Below are 13,817 nucleotides of genomic sequence, written 5' to 3'. Positions count from 1 at the left end.
ATAAATGCATGTTGCAATCAGTCAGTCTGCACCAATCAGAGCAACTTGTCTGCAACGGGGGTCTTTCAAACGGAGGATTTGACTCAATTTGTTGTATACTGGTTTTGTTGTAAGATTGTTGCCAAGTACCTTTGTAATTTTGCAGTTAAATTGCTATCCTGGAACAACTACCACACTGTTTATGGAGGAATTTTTCCATTTCTGTTTCGGTCTACGAGGTTCTGGCTGATTTCTGAATGTAAGCCATTAAAGGTGTGAGGCTGTTTACCAGCCGTGCATTTGTAAACTGATAGCAGGCTTACTTTGATTTCTGTTTGGTTGCACTAAAATCACTTTGAACACAGCAAATGACCGAAAGCTGCTGCTAACCTGGCCCCCATTTTCAAATCAACCATTTCAAAGCCGAGAAGTTCATATGTTCGTTGCACGTGGTCGCGCCAGCGTCCAACCACAGTCTTCCTGGGTGTGACTGTAGCATTACTGTGCTTTTAGCTTTTGATGCTGATTTTTAGACCTATCACTACGGTGGCCCTGAGAGGCCAAACGGACTGCAAAAAGAAAAATGCTGTAAAAAGAAAACACCTGTTTTCTGAAGTTGCAGTCCGTTTGGCCTCTCAGGGCTACCGTACTATCCCTATCTTCTTCCGCAACCCCAAATTTTTACAAGAACATGTTTTAAACGTCTTGCCTGGCTTGTTCCACCATCTTGTGGCAGAAATGGGTATTACACACTACGATACAGCCCTTCAGTTTCAGTCTGTATCAGTGTAACACACACATATACATTTTGGATAAAGCAACAGAAGGGTTTTTTCACATTCTCCTGATAGCTTCAGCTCATTTTGGATTTAATTTATTTTGAAAGACAATTTGCGGAAAGTGTCTTTGAATGCATGAATGAAATAACCACAGAAAACAGAAATCCTGTTTATGTCAGTTTACACTGCTGACAGCTACTGACAGGAGCTGAAAGCAAAAAATAAAAACAAAAATAACACAGGCGACATCCTGTGGTCCCTCAGAGGTTGGAAGTCAGTCGAGCTTTACACCCTCACCACCACAACACCACAACAAAAAAGGGATGATTTTGGCATCTTTACACTGGCACTTGCCATGAGCTGTTGCTGTGAAATTTGATCTCACAGAAGGCTTAGATGTTGGTATAAAAGCATGTGTAAGTGTGTTGTGTGTACTCCCCCAGGGCTTTTGTGTCTCTTTTATAATTTATAGTGTAGATGAGGTGAAAGTGAAACCAGCCTTTTCTCTTCTGGTCCATCTTGCTGAGAGAGGCTAGGAGAGGGTAAAAAAAAGAAAGAAAGAAAAGCATATTTCTACCCATAACAACTCTCATGATCATTACTTTAGTGAATAGTCGGAGATCATAAAATGTGTAGCAGTACTTTCTACACATCTGTTATGTTTTTAGAGCTGTATGAAGTGCTTTAGTAATCAATAACATTAGACAAGGATCTGTTTAAATGCCATTCTGTTTTCATTTCCATTCTTAAAATTGCTTCCATCTTTTAGCAAACCGATCCATGTTTTCAGTTAAACAGGTTAAAGTGTACACCAGCGTTCCTGTCACACAGCCCCGACTGCGCTCATGTTACCGTGTAACTCGACACAGCATTGTGTTGTTCTGAGTGAGGGAGCTGATCAGTCGGTCTGCCCGTGTCCTGTGCCGATACTCGCCTGCTGCACCATGAGGGCTAAAGTCTCAGACATGCACAGTAAGGACTGTGTCAAAGTGGCTGTCAGAGTCCGACCGTTCAACAAGGTCAGTGTGCTGATGTTTTCTATAATAACCACTATTTATTTTTCTTTTGTAAGCCTTTGCTGTCTGCTTTTTAAATACTCATATTTTGTATTCTTAAGGTGTGACCCACACTGATATACTGCATACTTTATTTACCCTGATAAATCCTGTTGCTTCTTTTAACATTTACAACAGTAAATATAAAATTCAAAATTCAAATTGTGTGTTATTGTGTCTCCTACCTTCCCTTGCACTTACCCTCACGTTTTCCTTGAAATCTAAAATAAATGCTTTTATAAACCATTTGCTCTCCCAGCTCTTTTTAGTCTCTCTCCATCATTTCATCTTCTTTCGTTTTCTTCCTTCACTCAGAGAGAGAGGGATGCGGGCAGTCGCTGTATCATATCCATGGTTTCGAGCTCCATCACCATCCAGGATCCACGGGATTCCCAGAACCGACGGTCTTTCTGTTTCGATTATGCCTATTGGTCCCACAGCGGTTTCACAAGAGACCACAGGGGTATCTATGTGCCTGAAGAGCCAGGAGGGAGATACGCTGACCAGGTCAGGTCATAAATGAGCTGGGAGTGTGTTGTGCAAGATAAAATCTAGATGGTTTGGGCAGAATAAATCTGAATGGATATGAAGTGAGTTATAAGATTAATAAGAATTAATTTACATCTCATGAGATATCATCCATTCCCAGGACAGCGTGTTCCAAGATTTGGGAGAAGGAATATTGGAAAATGCGCTGCAGGTAGCACTCAGTCTTTATCTGATACTCTCTATCTCACGTCTCAACTCTTAATAACAAATGTTCTAAAATTACATGCGCAGGGTTATAATGCCACATTGTTAGCCTACGGTCAGACCGGCTCAGGGAAGAGTTACTCGATGATGGGTTATGGGCCTAACAAAGGCCTGATTCCTAAACTCTGCGACCGGTTGTTTCAAGCCATCAAAGAAAACCAGGAGAACAGACAATGTCAGGTGAAGGAAAAGCACAAGACGATGCAGAATGCTGTGAATGATTCAGTGTGTAAATGATCTAAAATGTGTTTCTTCTTCATGTCCCTGCAGGTCTTTTTCAGTATGTTGGAAATCTATAATGAGCAGGTGGTGTTTGGAGCAAATTCGTTTCTCTGGATATGATACATGCTACGATGCTATTATGTTTCCTGACTCTTCCTTTTCCTCCCCTCTCTGTCCAGGTGGTTGACTTGCTGTCTCGGGCGTCTCGGACTCCGGGCGGGCTCAGAGTCAGAGAGGAGCAGCAACGAGGTTTCTATGTGGAGGGTCTCCGCACAGTCCCCTGCGAGACTGCAGCTCAGGTAGAGAGATGAATGGAAAAAGGATACAAACCAAACCAATCAACTGCAGTAGCCAAAGGCTAAGGTTGCAGTCATGTGCAGTTAATATTAGAATTTTTAGGGAATTAAATGCTTTGTGATCTTCTTCAAAGAGAGCCTCACGAAGCAGTCCAGCATGAATCTGTTGGACTCGTCTGGCAGTGAGCATCAGCATTCATCAGAGTCAGAAACTAACAGAGTTAAAGACGATACGGCCATCAGTCTGAGCCCCACCACACTGGGCGATGTCGAAGCATACAAAGGGACATGCTGCTGTTTAATCTAAAAACCAAAAAATATATTTTTGTTCAGAAAAATGTGTTTGCAGGTGGAGCAGTTGATGGAGCAGGGGACGAGGACTCGAACCACTGCCGCCACCCACATGAACGCCAACAGCAGTCGATCGCACATGCTCATTATCCTCCAGCTCAAACAGGTAAAGAGGTTCTGTGCACACTTTTCCAATTTGTTAACATAATTAATACAAGAACAAACATATGTTGTATAAATCTACATTTATGTAAGTTATATTATTCCTGTCAGATCTTCTCTAAAGAGAGCATCACGAAGCAGTCCAACATAAACCTGGTGGACCTGGCTGGCAGTGAGCGTCAGCGTTCATCGGGGTCAGAAGCTGATAGGCTCAAAGAGGGCACGGCCATCAACCTGAGCCTCACCACCCTGGGCAATGTCATCAGGTGACCTGCTGTTTGACTTGATTTACTTTGCATTTACTTTAGTATTTTTGACACTCTTCCCTCATCTCTCCTCCAGCTCCCTGGCTGATGTTGCGGTGGGGAAGAAGGTTGTCCATATTCCTTACAGAGACTCGGCCCTCACAAAGTTGCTGCAGTCTGCACTGGGAGGCAACAGTCGCACTGTTATGGTATCGGACACTCATTTGATACGAGGTTGAGTCATTGGAAGATGCTTTTAAAGTAAATTGAATATATTTGTTTTTGAGATTGCCACATTGAGCCCTGCTGATATCTGCTATGAGGAGTCTCTCTCCACGCTGCGCTATGCTGAGAGGTACAATAAGCACTGTAAAGTCTTCTGGATATTTCCCTTCTGCTCTATAAGTAACATATTTAATATACGTTTTATACTTTAGTTCTTTTTGGCCTCTCCTTTATGTCGTTCTACACCTAACTTCTTGTCCCTCCACCTTTTCCACTTCTTCAGGGCAAAGCGTATCCAGAACCGTGCAGTGGTGAACGAGAGCCCCACCGAGCGTCTCGTTAAAGAACTAAAGGCAGAGAACGCCAGACTGTTGCAGCGTCTGAGCCGTCTGGGCCAGGAGGGACGCAGGGCGAATGACGAGACCAGTAAGAATCAGCGTTTGAATGCAGCAGAATGGGATTCAGAGCTGTTGACAGGTCGTCTCGTATCTTTGTGTGTTCAGAGGAGCTCCGTCAGCTGCTGACCCACAATGAGCTTCAGATCAGAGCCATTCAGACTCTATGGGAGCAGCATGTGCAGGAGGCCCTGAAAGATTGGGAGCAACAGTATGCTAACATCACACAGGTGCATGCATAGATACATACGTAGATGCAGACATGCAAAACACACAAGCAAAGGCTGCAAATGCATTTGATGGAGGTTTTGTATGTAGTGTCTTTAAATGGATGTTTCTTGTTTCCCTCGTCCTCACTGGCAGGAGAGGAGGATGATGCAGATGCATCCCTACATCCTGAACATCAACGAGGATGCTCAGCTGTCAGGGGTGGTGAAGCTTTTCATCCAGGAGGGTTAGTCCATCTGAATCTCTCTGTATCTGTGCCACGAGATGTATGGTTCTCTCCCTGATAGAAGAAGCTACTAAAGGTGGACAATACCAGATAGTTAAATGGCTTAAACAGCTTAATGTAACAAACATGTCCCGCAGATTTTAACATGTTTGGTGAAATGTTAATCTTTTTATCTTTAGGGGAATGGGACATCGGACTGTGTGACTCCTCCCCACGGTCCATTTGTATCAAGGGTCTAGGGTGAGTTTGCCATCATTGCAAAGAATAAGAAAATTGTCTTTTCGTCTGTATGCATATACACTGATGGGGTCTAAATATTCTTTACATCAGTTTTCTGTCTTACATAAAATTGTTTGTGAGGGGCAGCCAATCAAAAGCTGTTAAAGGCTGGGTATCCATAAAATGAGAGGAGATCCATTAATAACATAAGTAAGGATTATCTTGATGTGTGAATAATGCAAACAGACTGCAGCAGAGTCCAATACTAAAAATATACGGAGCTGGGAAGAAGTCGGATCAGTCCCCTTTTTTGTTTTTATGTGCGTTAGGATCCAGGAACGTCATGCTGTGTTCAGGAATGAACAGCGCAGGGTAACGCTGACCCCGATGACAGGAACAAAGGTTATTGTAAATGGCAATCCTGTTTCCCAGGCAACAGAGCTGCAGCACCTGGTGGGTCTTGACTCAAACCTCAATTATATGATGTGGTTGTGTGACATGCTGTTAAAGTATACACTATATATGTATATATATATGTATTAGGGGAGCAACGATACTCGTATCGATATTGAACCGTTCGATACAGTGCTTTCGGTTCGGTACGCATATGTATCGAACAATACAACATTTGTAATTTATTTTATCAACTTTCCTTCTGACGATGCTGTCTGTGTTGAGCGCTCAGTGAATCAGCGTTCGACTACTCCGCCTAGGCTGCACTGTCGAGCGCAGATCCACTGAGCGTTCAACGTAGACAGCATAGTCAGAAGGAAGAGCGCAGGGCAAGCTAGCAGACAGAAGTTAAGCTCTCCTTGCAACATGGCAAATTGAACCTCCCCCACCCTTATTCAGATCTGGCGTTTGGAATTATTTTGGTTTTCATGTGACGTATGACCCTGAAGGTAAGCGCATCATGGACTAAAGTAAAACAGTATGTTGGATGTGCCACGCAATGCTCAATTACATGGGTGGGAACTAGTGTGTTAGTGCAGTTAGCTCATTAACGTGTTAGCCGTCTAGCCCCACGCACGGGCGATCAGGGGTAGCTCGTTAACGGAGATTTGCCACGTTGTGGCGTGAACGTCATTTCAACGAGATTAACGCTGACAGCTCTAGTGGGAACACAACGAATATGACTGCACATTTACGCCGACATCATCCTAGTGCAAAGACAAGTGGAAGCAGACAAAAACAACAAGCATGCATGCTACAAACTTTACCCGAGTCATTTAGACAGCCGTTAGCACATGATTCTCCTTATGGGGACCTGATATGTTTAATATTGTGGCGAGCTCAGACAAGGAAGAGACGGAGGTGTCGTTTGGTCTTGCTTCCCGTGAGCTAGCCAGAGAGCACAGCCGTTTATTGACATCTGCAGAAGAACACTGCCGCTAGCTAACTGCTCAGCGCGGCAACCGCACAGCAACAACACACAGGGCGCCCTCTGACCCCGGAAGGACACACCGTCGCAGCGAGAGGGCGTCACCCGTCACTATGGCAACATAAACAAACAGAACCCCGAACAGCCCTGACTGGCTACATAACCCCCACCTAAGGGGTCAGTCGTCCCCGACGACCCCATTACCCCACACAAAGTCCTGCAAATGTCCAGGTGCCTTCTTTTGGCGCACCGGCCGGTCACGACCGGCGGGGGAAAAGTCACTCGGGTCAAAACATGGGGTGCCACCATCATCCCACTTCTGACACCAATGTGGCGAGCTCAGACAAGGAGGAGACGGAGGTGTCGTTTGGTCTTGCTTTCCGTGAGCTAGCCAAGGAGCACAGCCGTTTATTGACATCTGCAGAAGAACACTGCCGCTAGCTAACTGCTCAGCGCAGCAACCGCATAGCAGCAACAACAACAACAACACACAGGGCGCCCTCTGACCCCGGAAGGACACACCGTCGCAGCGAGAGGGCGTCACCCGTCACTATGGCAACATAAACAAAACATAATTGTACAAACAGAACCCTGAACAGCTACCCGGTTGTTCAGTGATGACGCGACGAATCCTACTTCCGGGTCTAAAGTAGTCTGCGTTTAATATGACTTTTGTGTTGTTAACATGTTTAATGTTATGCATTTTCTTCTATTTGATCTCAAAAAGCTCCTAAAACAGTCAGTGATCCCTGTTGACCTCCCTCGGCTTTTATTACCACTAATCATTTATTTAAGCTCAGTTTTTAAAACCTTAGGATGTAACTACAGCCCAGCCCATGCAGCAGTATATGAATGACTAACCTCGTATTGTGGATGGATTATCTCAGTTGTTCTCCTGGCTGAAGTTTGGTCCTTTTACAGCATCCTGCCATGCGATTACATTTGTTCCTGACCACCGAGAACACTCACGTTAACTTTTATCGAGTGGAAAAAAAGTTAGCTTGTTTATATTATGCTAACATAGCTGTGTCGCAAGCGGTCACGTAGCACATCATTATATACCAGCTAGCCAAACTTCAGTAACCCTACAAACGTCACTGCTGTTTAGTTTTCTGTCTTCATTTATGCTGGAAGTGATAGCAGAGCTGTACGTTTTAATTTGTTTCCAAAACCCCGCAGTCAGGACATGCTATATTGTATTTAGATAGAAGCTAGCGAGCTAACTCCCTGCTAACTTCTAACTCCGTTAAAAATGTCATAAATTCCGTTTTCATGGATGCCCGGATGTTAAACTCAATTGTTACACCTGGTAGAGCAGAACGATGATCATTTTATTAAAGATGAAAGACTTTAGACAGTTTTTCAACTCTCAGTAATGCCATAGTGATCGCTTGATATATGGACCTGCAGCTGAGTTTAGACCCAGACACGGCTAGTGACGTCAGACTGAACAATCGGGGGTCAGTCGTCCCCGACGACCCCATTACCCCACACAAAGTCCTGCAAATGTCCAGGTGCCTTCTGGAAAAGTCACTCGGGTCAGAACATGGGGTGCCACCATCATCCCACTTCTGACACCAGTGTGGTGAGCTCAGACAAGGAGGAGACGGAGGTGTCTTTGGTCTTGCTTCCCGTGAGCTAGCCAGGGAGCACAGCCGTTTATTGACATCTGCAGAAGAACACTGCCGCTAGCTAACTGCTCAGCGGCAACCGCATAGCAACAACAACAACAACACACAGGGCGCCCTCTGACCCCGGAAGGACACACCGTCGCAGCGAGAGGGCGTCACCCGTCACTATGGCAACATAAACAAAACATAACTGTACAAACAGAACCCTGAACAGCCCTGACCCGCTACAATATGCTGCTGAGAATATAGCCCAGAAGAAGCGTATAGTATTGCTTTTATTTTAGAAAGAGCCATTTCTCTGTAATAAACTCTCTTTTCCAAAGATGAGTGATTCCTCAATCAGATACAGGGCTTGCAAAATCACTAGCCCGACGTCCCGGGGCTAGCGATTTTGCCAGTCGGGCTACCAAAATCTATCTCTGCCCTGCCCGTCGGGCTATTGTAGGAAAAATATATGTCAATGCTTTTGCATTCTTTCAGAAATGTAGCTGGGTAATTATGTCATTGGCATCGGTGAGCCACTGTCAATATGTGACATATTGAAATCGCGTTTGAATTTGCGCTTGTTTTTTGCTTTCACTTTGCAATCCCGTGAACTGTGTATAGAGAGCGACAGCACTGATCTGTGAGTGATGATAATTTGCGCACCAATTCCTCTGACATCGTCTTATCAATCGTTAGCTTACTATGCAAACATGACAAGTGAAATCTCCCGCAGCAAGCTTAAACATATGAGAGGTTGATCGCGCAGAGAATCGCTGACCGTTATGTGAGTATGTGTAAAAGCAGCAGGATCTATATTTTAGTTCTGCTGAGCCAAATAAGACAGGTCAGGGTGAAGAAGTGACAGCCAAAGAAAAGCTTACCACAAAACGGAAAAGTTATGACAAATCAGACTATAAGGCAAAAAGAAAGTGCAGCTTTATGGTTTCATGGACAAAAGAATTTCTGTGGCTGCAATATGACGAGCTATATAACCGGGGCTGCACATAAGTGGTCCGCAGGTGCGCATTCGCAGTAAAAAAAAAAAAAAAAAAAAAAAAAACGCACACAAGATATGAAGTTGCAACGCGTGTTTGCAGACATAAGATTTTCTGGAGGAGGACAGACATTTGTTTAAAACTCTTAAAGATGTCGAAGAAGCTCCTTTAAGCAATTACTTTGGTGTTCCTCCACCTCCAAACAAATGTCAGAAGGAGTCCGAACCACAAAAGAAGCGCGTATTCTCGGAAAAGTGGTTGCAGGAGGTGAGCTGGCTTCAAACAAATGATGAACGCACAGAGATGTGGTGCGGAATGTGCCGTGAAAATCCCACTCTAGCGGACAAAAACAGTGCTTTTTATATGGACGCAAACGCGCGTTGCAACTTCTTATCTGGTGCGCGTCTTTTATTTTGACAGCGAATGCGCACATGCGGAGCACTTATGTGCACCCGTGTAAATAACATAATGTTCTGCCGGGTGTGTTGTTGGTTTTCTCTCGATTTCTGAGTCGACAAGCGCCTTTGTTACTGGGACCAGTCATTTTAAGAAAGGCCCCCATTAGAACCCATGAGAAATGCAAGAAATGCATTATTGCTCAGTCTGCAATATCTTTCCCAGAACAAACACCAATTGCAAATAACATACTAAAAATAAACCTGAAAAATCTGTTTAGAACAGCGTACTATGTTGCAAAGAGTGAACTACCACTGGCAAAATTTAGCAGTCTTTGCAAACTTCAAAAAGCAAATGGCCTCGATCTTGGTTCCACTTGCCTCTTATCCGTGACTTCAGCGGAAATTTCAAATTCAGGATCTGACACAGACTGATTCATGTCCTACACAGTTCTTACAAGTTCATAGAAATTTATGTTCAATTAGAACCAAGTATTTGAGTTGATGATTGTAATTTTTATACAATGTTGTAATTTGTTTTTCAACAATTTTTTGATTAATGTTTTGTTTCCTTTACAATATTATGCTTTAATGTATAATATTGTAAAGGAAACAAAACATCAATCAAAAAATTGCTCTCTTTTTTTATTCGGGCTACTTACATTAATTTTGGGCTACCAAAAACTGAAGAGTCCCTGCCCAATGGGCTACCAGGGATTTTGAAATTTTGAGAGCCCTGAGAGATATTTATTTTTTTAATTACTTTTGTTTCAGCAACATTAAATTTAAAAACTGTACTTTTGAGTTAAAATATATATTTATAATTTTAATAAATGACAAATTAAAAAGGCATGAACATTTTTTTTGTATCGAAAAAATATCGAACCGAACCGTGAATTTTGTGTATCGTTGCACCCATATATATATATATATATATATATATATATATATATATATATATATATATATATATATAAATATAAATTTTTTTTATTTTCTATTTTTATCAGGATCGCCTCATTCTGGGTTCCAACTGCACCTACCTGTTCATTGGTTATCCATCAGAGAGATGCGGGGATGACTGGAGTCGCTATGATTACGATTACTTCCAGTCTGAACTGGCTGCAGCTGAGGGCATCCACCTGGGTGAGCGGGAGCGTGAATAACTCCACATGAAGGGCTCTTATTTTTTGAAGGAAACTCACTGAACTCATTATATTATTCACATGCATGTGTTTAGGTGAGTCCAGTGCTGGATCGAGTCAGACAGACCCCAGTCTGCTAGCTGTCTTCTTTGATTACATCAAATTGATGCCCATGGTGGCTGAGGCCAACCAGATGAGCCAGGAATTGAGCAAGGTAACGCACGGCCTCAGGGTGAAAAATTCTGTATTTAACGTGTTCCTAGAAAGCAAATATCTTTGGTTTCCTGTGCGTCATCAGATTCTGGCCATGTGTTGCATTGTGTTTGCAGGATGTGGAGTTCAAGCTGGAGATTAAAAATCTGGCACTGTCAGATTCAAAAGGCCACGATCTAGAGAAAGACATCGTTGTCAGAGTCACCTCCAAGGGAACCAAGCAGGTTGGTCTGTCCCTGTATGGGGTGTTTTGTCACTTGTGTAAACTGCAGCGTCACTTTGAAAGATTACAATCTTTGCATGCACTCTGCAGGTCTGGATGTGGTCCAAAGCCAAGTTTATTAACCGCAAGTTTCTGATGGAAGAGGTTTACCAGCAGCATTTGGCAGAGCAGAGCGGAGACAATGTATGTTAGCTGAAAGAACAATGTTGATGTTTGTTGGCTTGTATTTACCTTTACATCTCTGCAGATGTTTAAGCTAAATAAAACATGTGCATATTCGCTATATTGACATCACATATTGTTAGGATGGTCAGCACTTCCTAAAGCATAAACCTTTCCAGACCAGTAACTCTATTATTAAGACTTTTATGTTTTTAGGAAGTAGCCGGGCTGTCAACAGTAACATTACCCAGAGATAAAGACCCATTCTGGGATCCAATTGAGCCTCTTCTCCTGGGCACTGCCCACCTTTGGCTCCAATCGTTGGCCTTCCGCATCCCTCTGGAAGAGCAGCTAGAGGTACAAACTGATATACTCCATACACACTGGCATCTTCATCTAAAAGTATTTTCAGATGACAGTTAAATAAAGTCAGTGGGTGATGATCCCGGTCTGCAGGTGTTGGGGTCAGAGGGCACAGAGGAAGGCATTCTACAAACACAGCTGGTCCCCTGCTCTTCAACTGGACTGTATGTCACACATGCACAGACACACAAACCTTCAGTGCACAGGTATATCAGTAACTAGATGTTCGCACTTCCCAGCCCTCTGGGTGAGGATGACATCCTGATTGACCCATCAGAGATACTGGGTAGACGACTAGACTTCCAGCTGGTCCTGGATCAGTGTTGTGGCTTACGCTGGATCAGAGAGGCCCGCAATCGAGGTGTTCAAATTGGGTAAGGCACATGTGGCTCGGTGTAGAGTACACTGCATTAAATCCTATTGAACTTGGAGATGGAAACCTGGTATATATTTACTGGCACATAGAGGAAGCTGTTAATAATTTTAGCTTTTGAAAAGGTACCGTGGACTCAAGCGTGAAGTCTCCAGTCGTGTCGTCTTCTAAAAGAAGAGAGTTGTGAAATGCTTTCTTCTCTCCGACATTACTTAATCTCCTTACTCTGTTAGTTTCAGGTTATTTGACTGCAGCCAGCCTCTGTACACTCCAGCTGTTTGGCACAACGTGAATCCTCTGCTGGATCACAGAGTCCACTTTGCCTCCCTCCACACCTCCCAGCGTCTGCTAGACTTCCTGCAGAGCAGCGCTGTGGTGCTGGAGCTCTGGGGCCTTCAAGGTGAGGATGGACATTTTTTTTATTTATGCCTGAAGTAAGTGAACTCGGTGATAGCTATTATAACAACAAGACATGCTTAATTTTTTTTTAATGAACCGCGTGGGATTTAAACATTTAAACTGGATTTTAATTTCATCGTGTGTACATTATACATCACATTATTAAATTTCTCATGCAGGTTTAAGAAAAGCCACAGCTGAAATAGAAAGTTTCTTTAAAGATTGCTGCTCAGTGCTTGTTTTCTATCCCAGAGGGCTGCACTCAGTTGAAGTCTTCACTGGAAGGTGTGCGGATGACTGCAGATGGCATCTTCATCATTGATGAGTCGAGTCCAACAGAAAACACAGTGAGTTAGACGTTTAGGAGTAATTGTTTACGTTGACATGAGTTATTTATTGTCTTATTTATTCAGTGTGTGTGTGTTTTATCACAGCCTGTAGACCCCTCAGACCTCAGTTGTTCAGTAAGAGCTCTTCAGCAGGACTTAGATGAACTAAAGAGTGTTAATGAATCACTGAGGAAAGAGAATCACAATCTGAGGGAACAACTCAACACAGCCAGGAATGGTAACAAAAACATACACGAGTTTGTGGTTTCTATTCCAAAGAACTGAAAAAACTACCACACATATGACTTTGGAAGCTTTTGACTTGCTCTTTCAGAAACACACACACACACATTTCTCTCTTCTGGTTTTAGGTGGCGAGGGTGCGCGTAGTCGCTCGGTGCGTCCCAGCTGTGATGCAGAGTTTGCCCGCGCTCTGAAGGTTTTCTATCACAGCATGACTTCAGTAAGAGGTCAGCTGCAGCGCCTGCGCAGACACAGGCCCAGCGTACGTATTCACGTGTTATCTTCTGTCTTAGCATGAGTTAGTGTTACTACAATGTGGACATGCTTAAAATCCTTAATATAGTGAATCCGCACAGAATGAAATATTGACCTGTTTCATCACATTATTAGCTCCAAGAGTGAACAATTTTGAGCTGCTGCGTTTAGAAAATTACATCTGTGCTGTAGTTATTTGGCTTATGCCTCCAATAGATGCATGATAACTGAAGCACTGTGAAGGATCTGCAAGTGTTATTGTTGTGAAAACTGTTTAAGGTCTGGCCAAAAGAATTATTGACTTTAAACATTAGGAATATGGTTCCGAGAACTGGAGCTGATGTCATAGCAATTTACCAAAACGTCTGATAAATTGCACTTGAACAGATTGAATCCTGCCCATGGATATAACACTCCTGTTTGCACATCATGCAGGATGTTAATGTGCGTGCTTTCCAGGAGGAGTCAGACCTGCTGGGGCTCAGACTGTTTGTGGATGAGCAGAGTCATTTGCTGAGAGACTTCTCGGAGCAGCTGGAACAGAACGTCTCTACGCTCAAACAAGATGTGGCCGCCATCGTCCGCCGGAAACGAGAACGATCAGGAATCTGGTCTTGACCAGGGTTTTTATTTTTTAGGAAAGTATACAT

At 43.4% G+C, this 13,817-nt stretch overlaps 1 protein-coding gene across 1 annotated transcript; it reads left to right on the top strand.

Moving 5' to 3' along the window:
• Positions 1 to 1,702: 1,702 nt before the first annotated feature.
• Positions 1,703 to 13,785, top strand: kif28 (kinesin family member 28). Its single transcript, XM_085351181.1, has 27 exons — positions 1,703 to 1,777; positions 2,129 to 2,320; positions 2,463 to 2,513; positions 2,594 to 2,746; positions 2,837 to 2,872; positions 2,968 to 3,087; positions 3,434 to 3,541; positions 3,649 to 3,803; positions 3,880 to 3,991; positions 4,070 to 4,137; positions 4,291 to 4,433; positions 4,511 to 4,632; positions 4,766 to 4,856; positions 5,036 to 5,096; positions 5,405 to 5,528; positions 10,473 to 10,608; positions 10,703 to 10,821; positions 10,937 to 11,044; positions 11,134 to 11,226; positions 11,422 to 11,562; positions 11,662 to 11,732; positions 11,808 to 11,942; positions 12,181 to 12,341; positions 12,593 to 12,687; positions 12,775 to 12,907; positions 13,041 to 13,174; positions 13,603 to 13,785. The coding sequence occupies exons 1-27, from the start codon at positions 1,703 to 1,705 to the stop codon at positions 13,783 to 13,785; spliced, it is 3,120 nt and encodes a 1,039-aa protein (XP_085207307.1).
• The last annotated feature ends 32 nt before the right edge of the window (positions 13,786 to 13,817 follow it).

This window comes from Diplotaxodon limnothrissa, linkage group LG1, assembly GCF_057381915.1.
Source record: "Diplotaxodon limnothrissa isolate DT_005_m linkage group LG1, D_limnothrissa_male_GT1.1, whole genome shotgun sequence".
In the NCBI taxonomy this organism is placed as follows: domain Eukaryota; kingdom Metazoa; phylum Chordata; class Actinopteri; order Cichliformes; family Cichlidae; genus Diplotaxodon; species Diplotaxodon limnothrissa.
The sequence above is the reverse complement of the archived record's forward strand: the minus strand, read 5'-3'. Positions and strand labels throughout refer to the sequence as shown.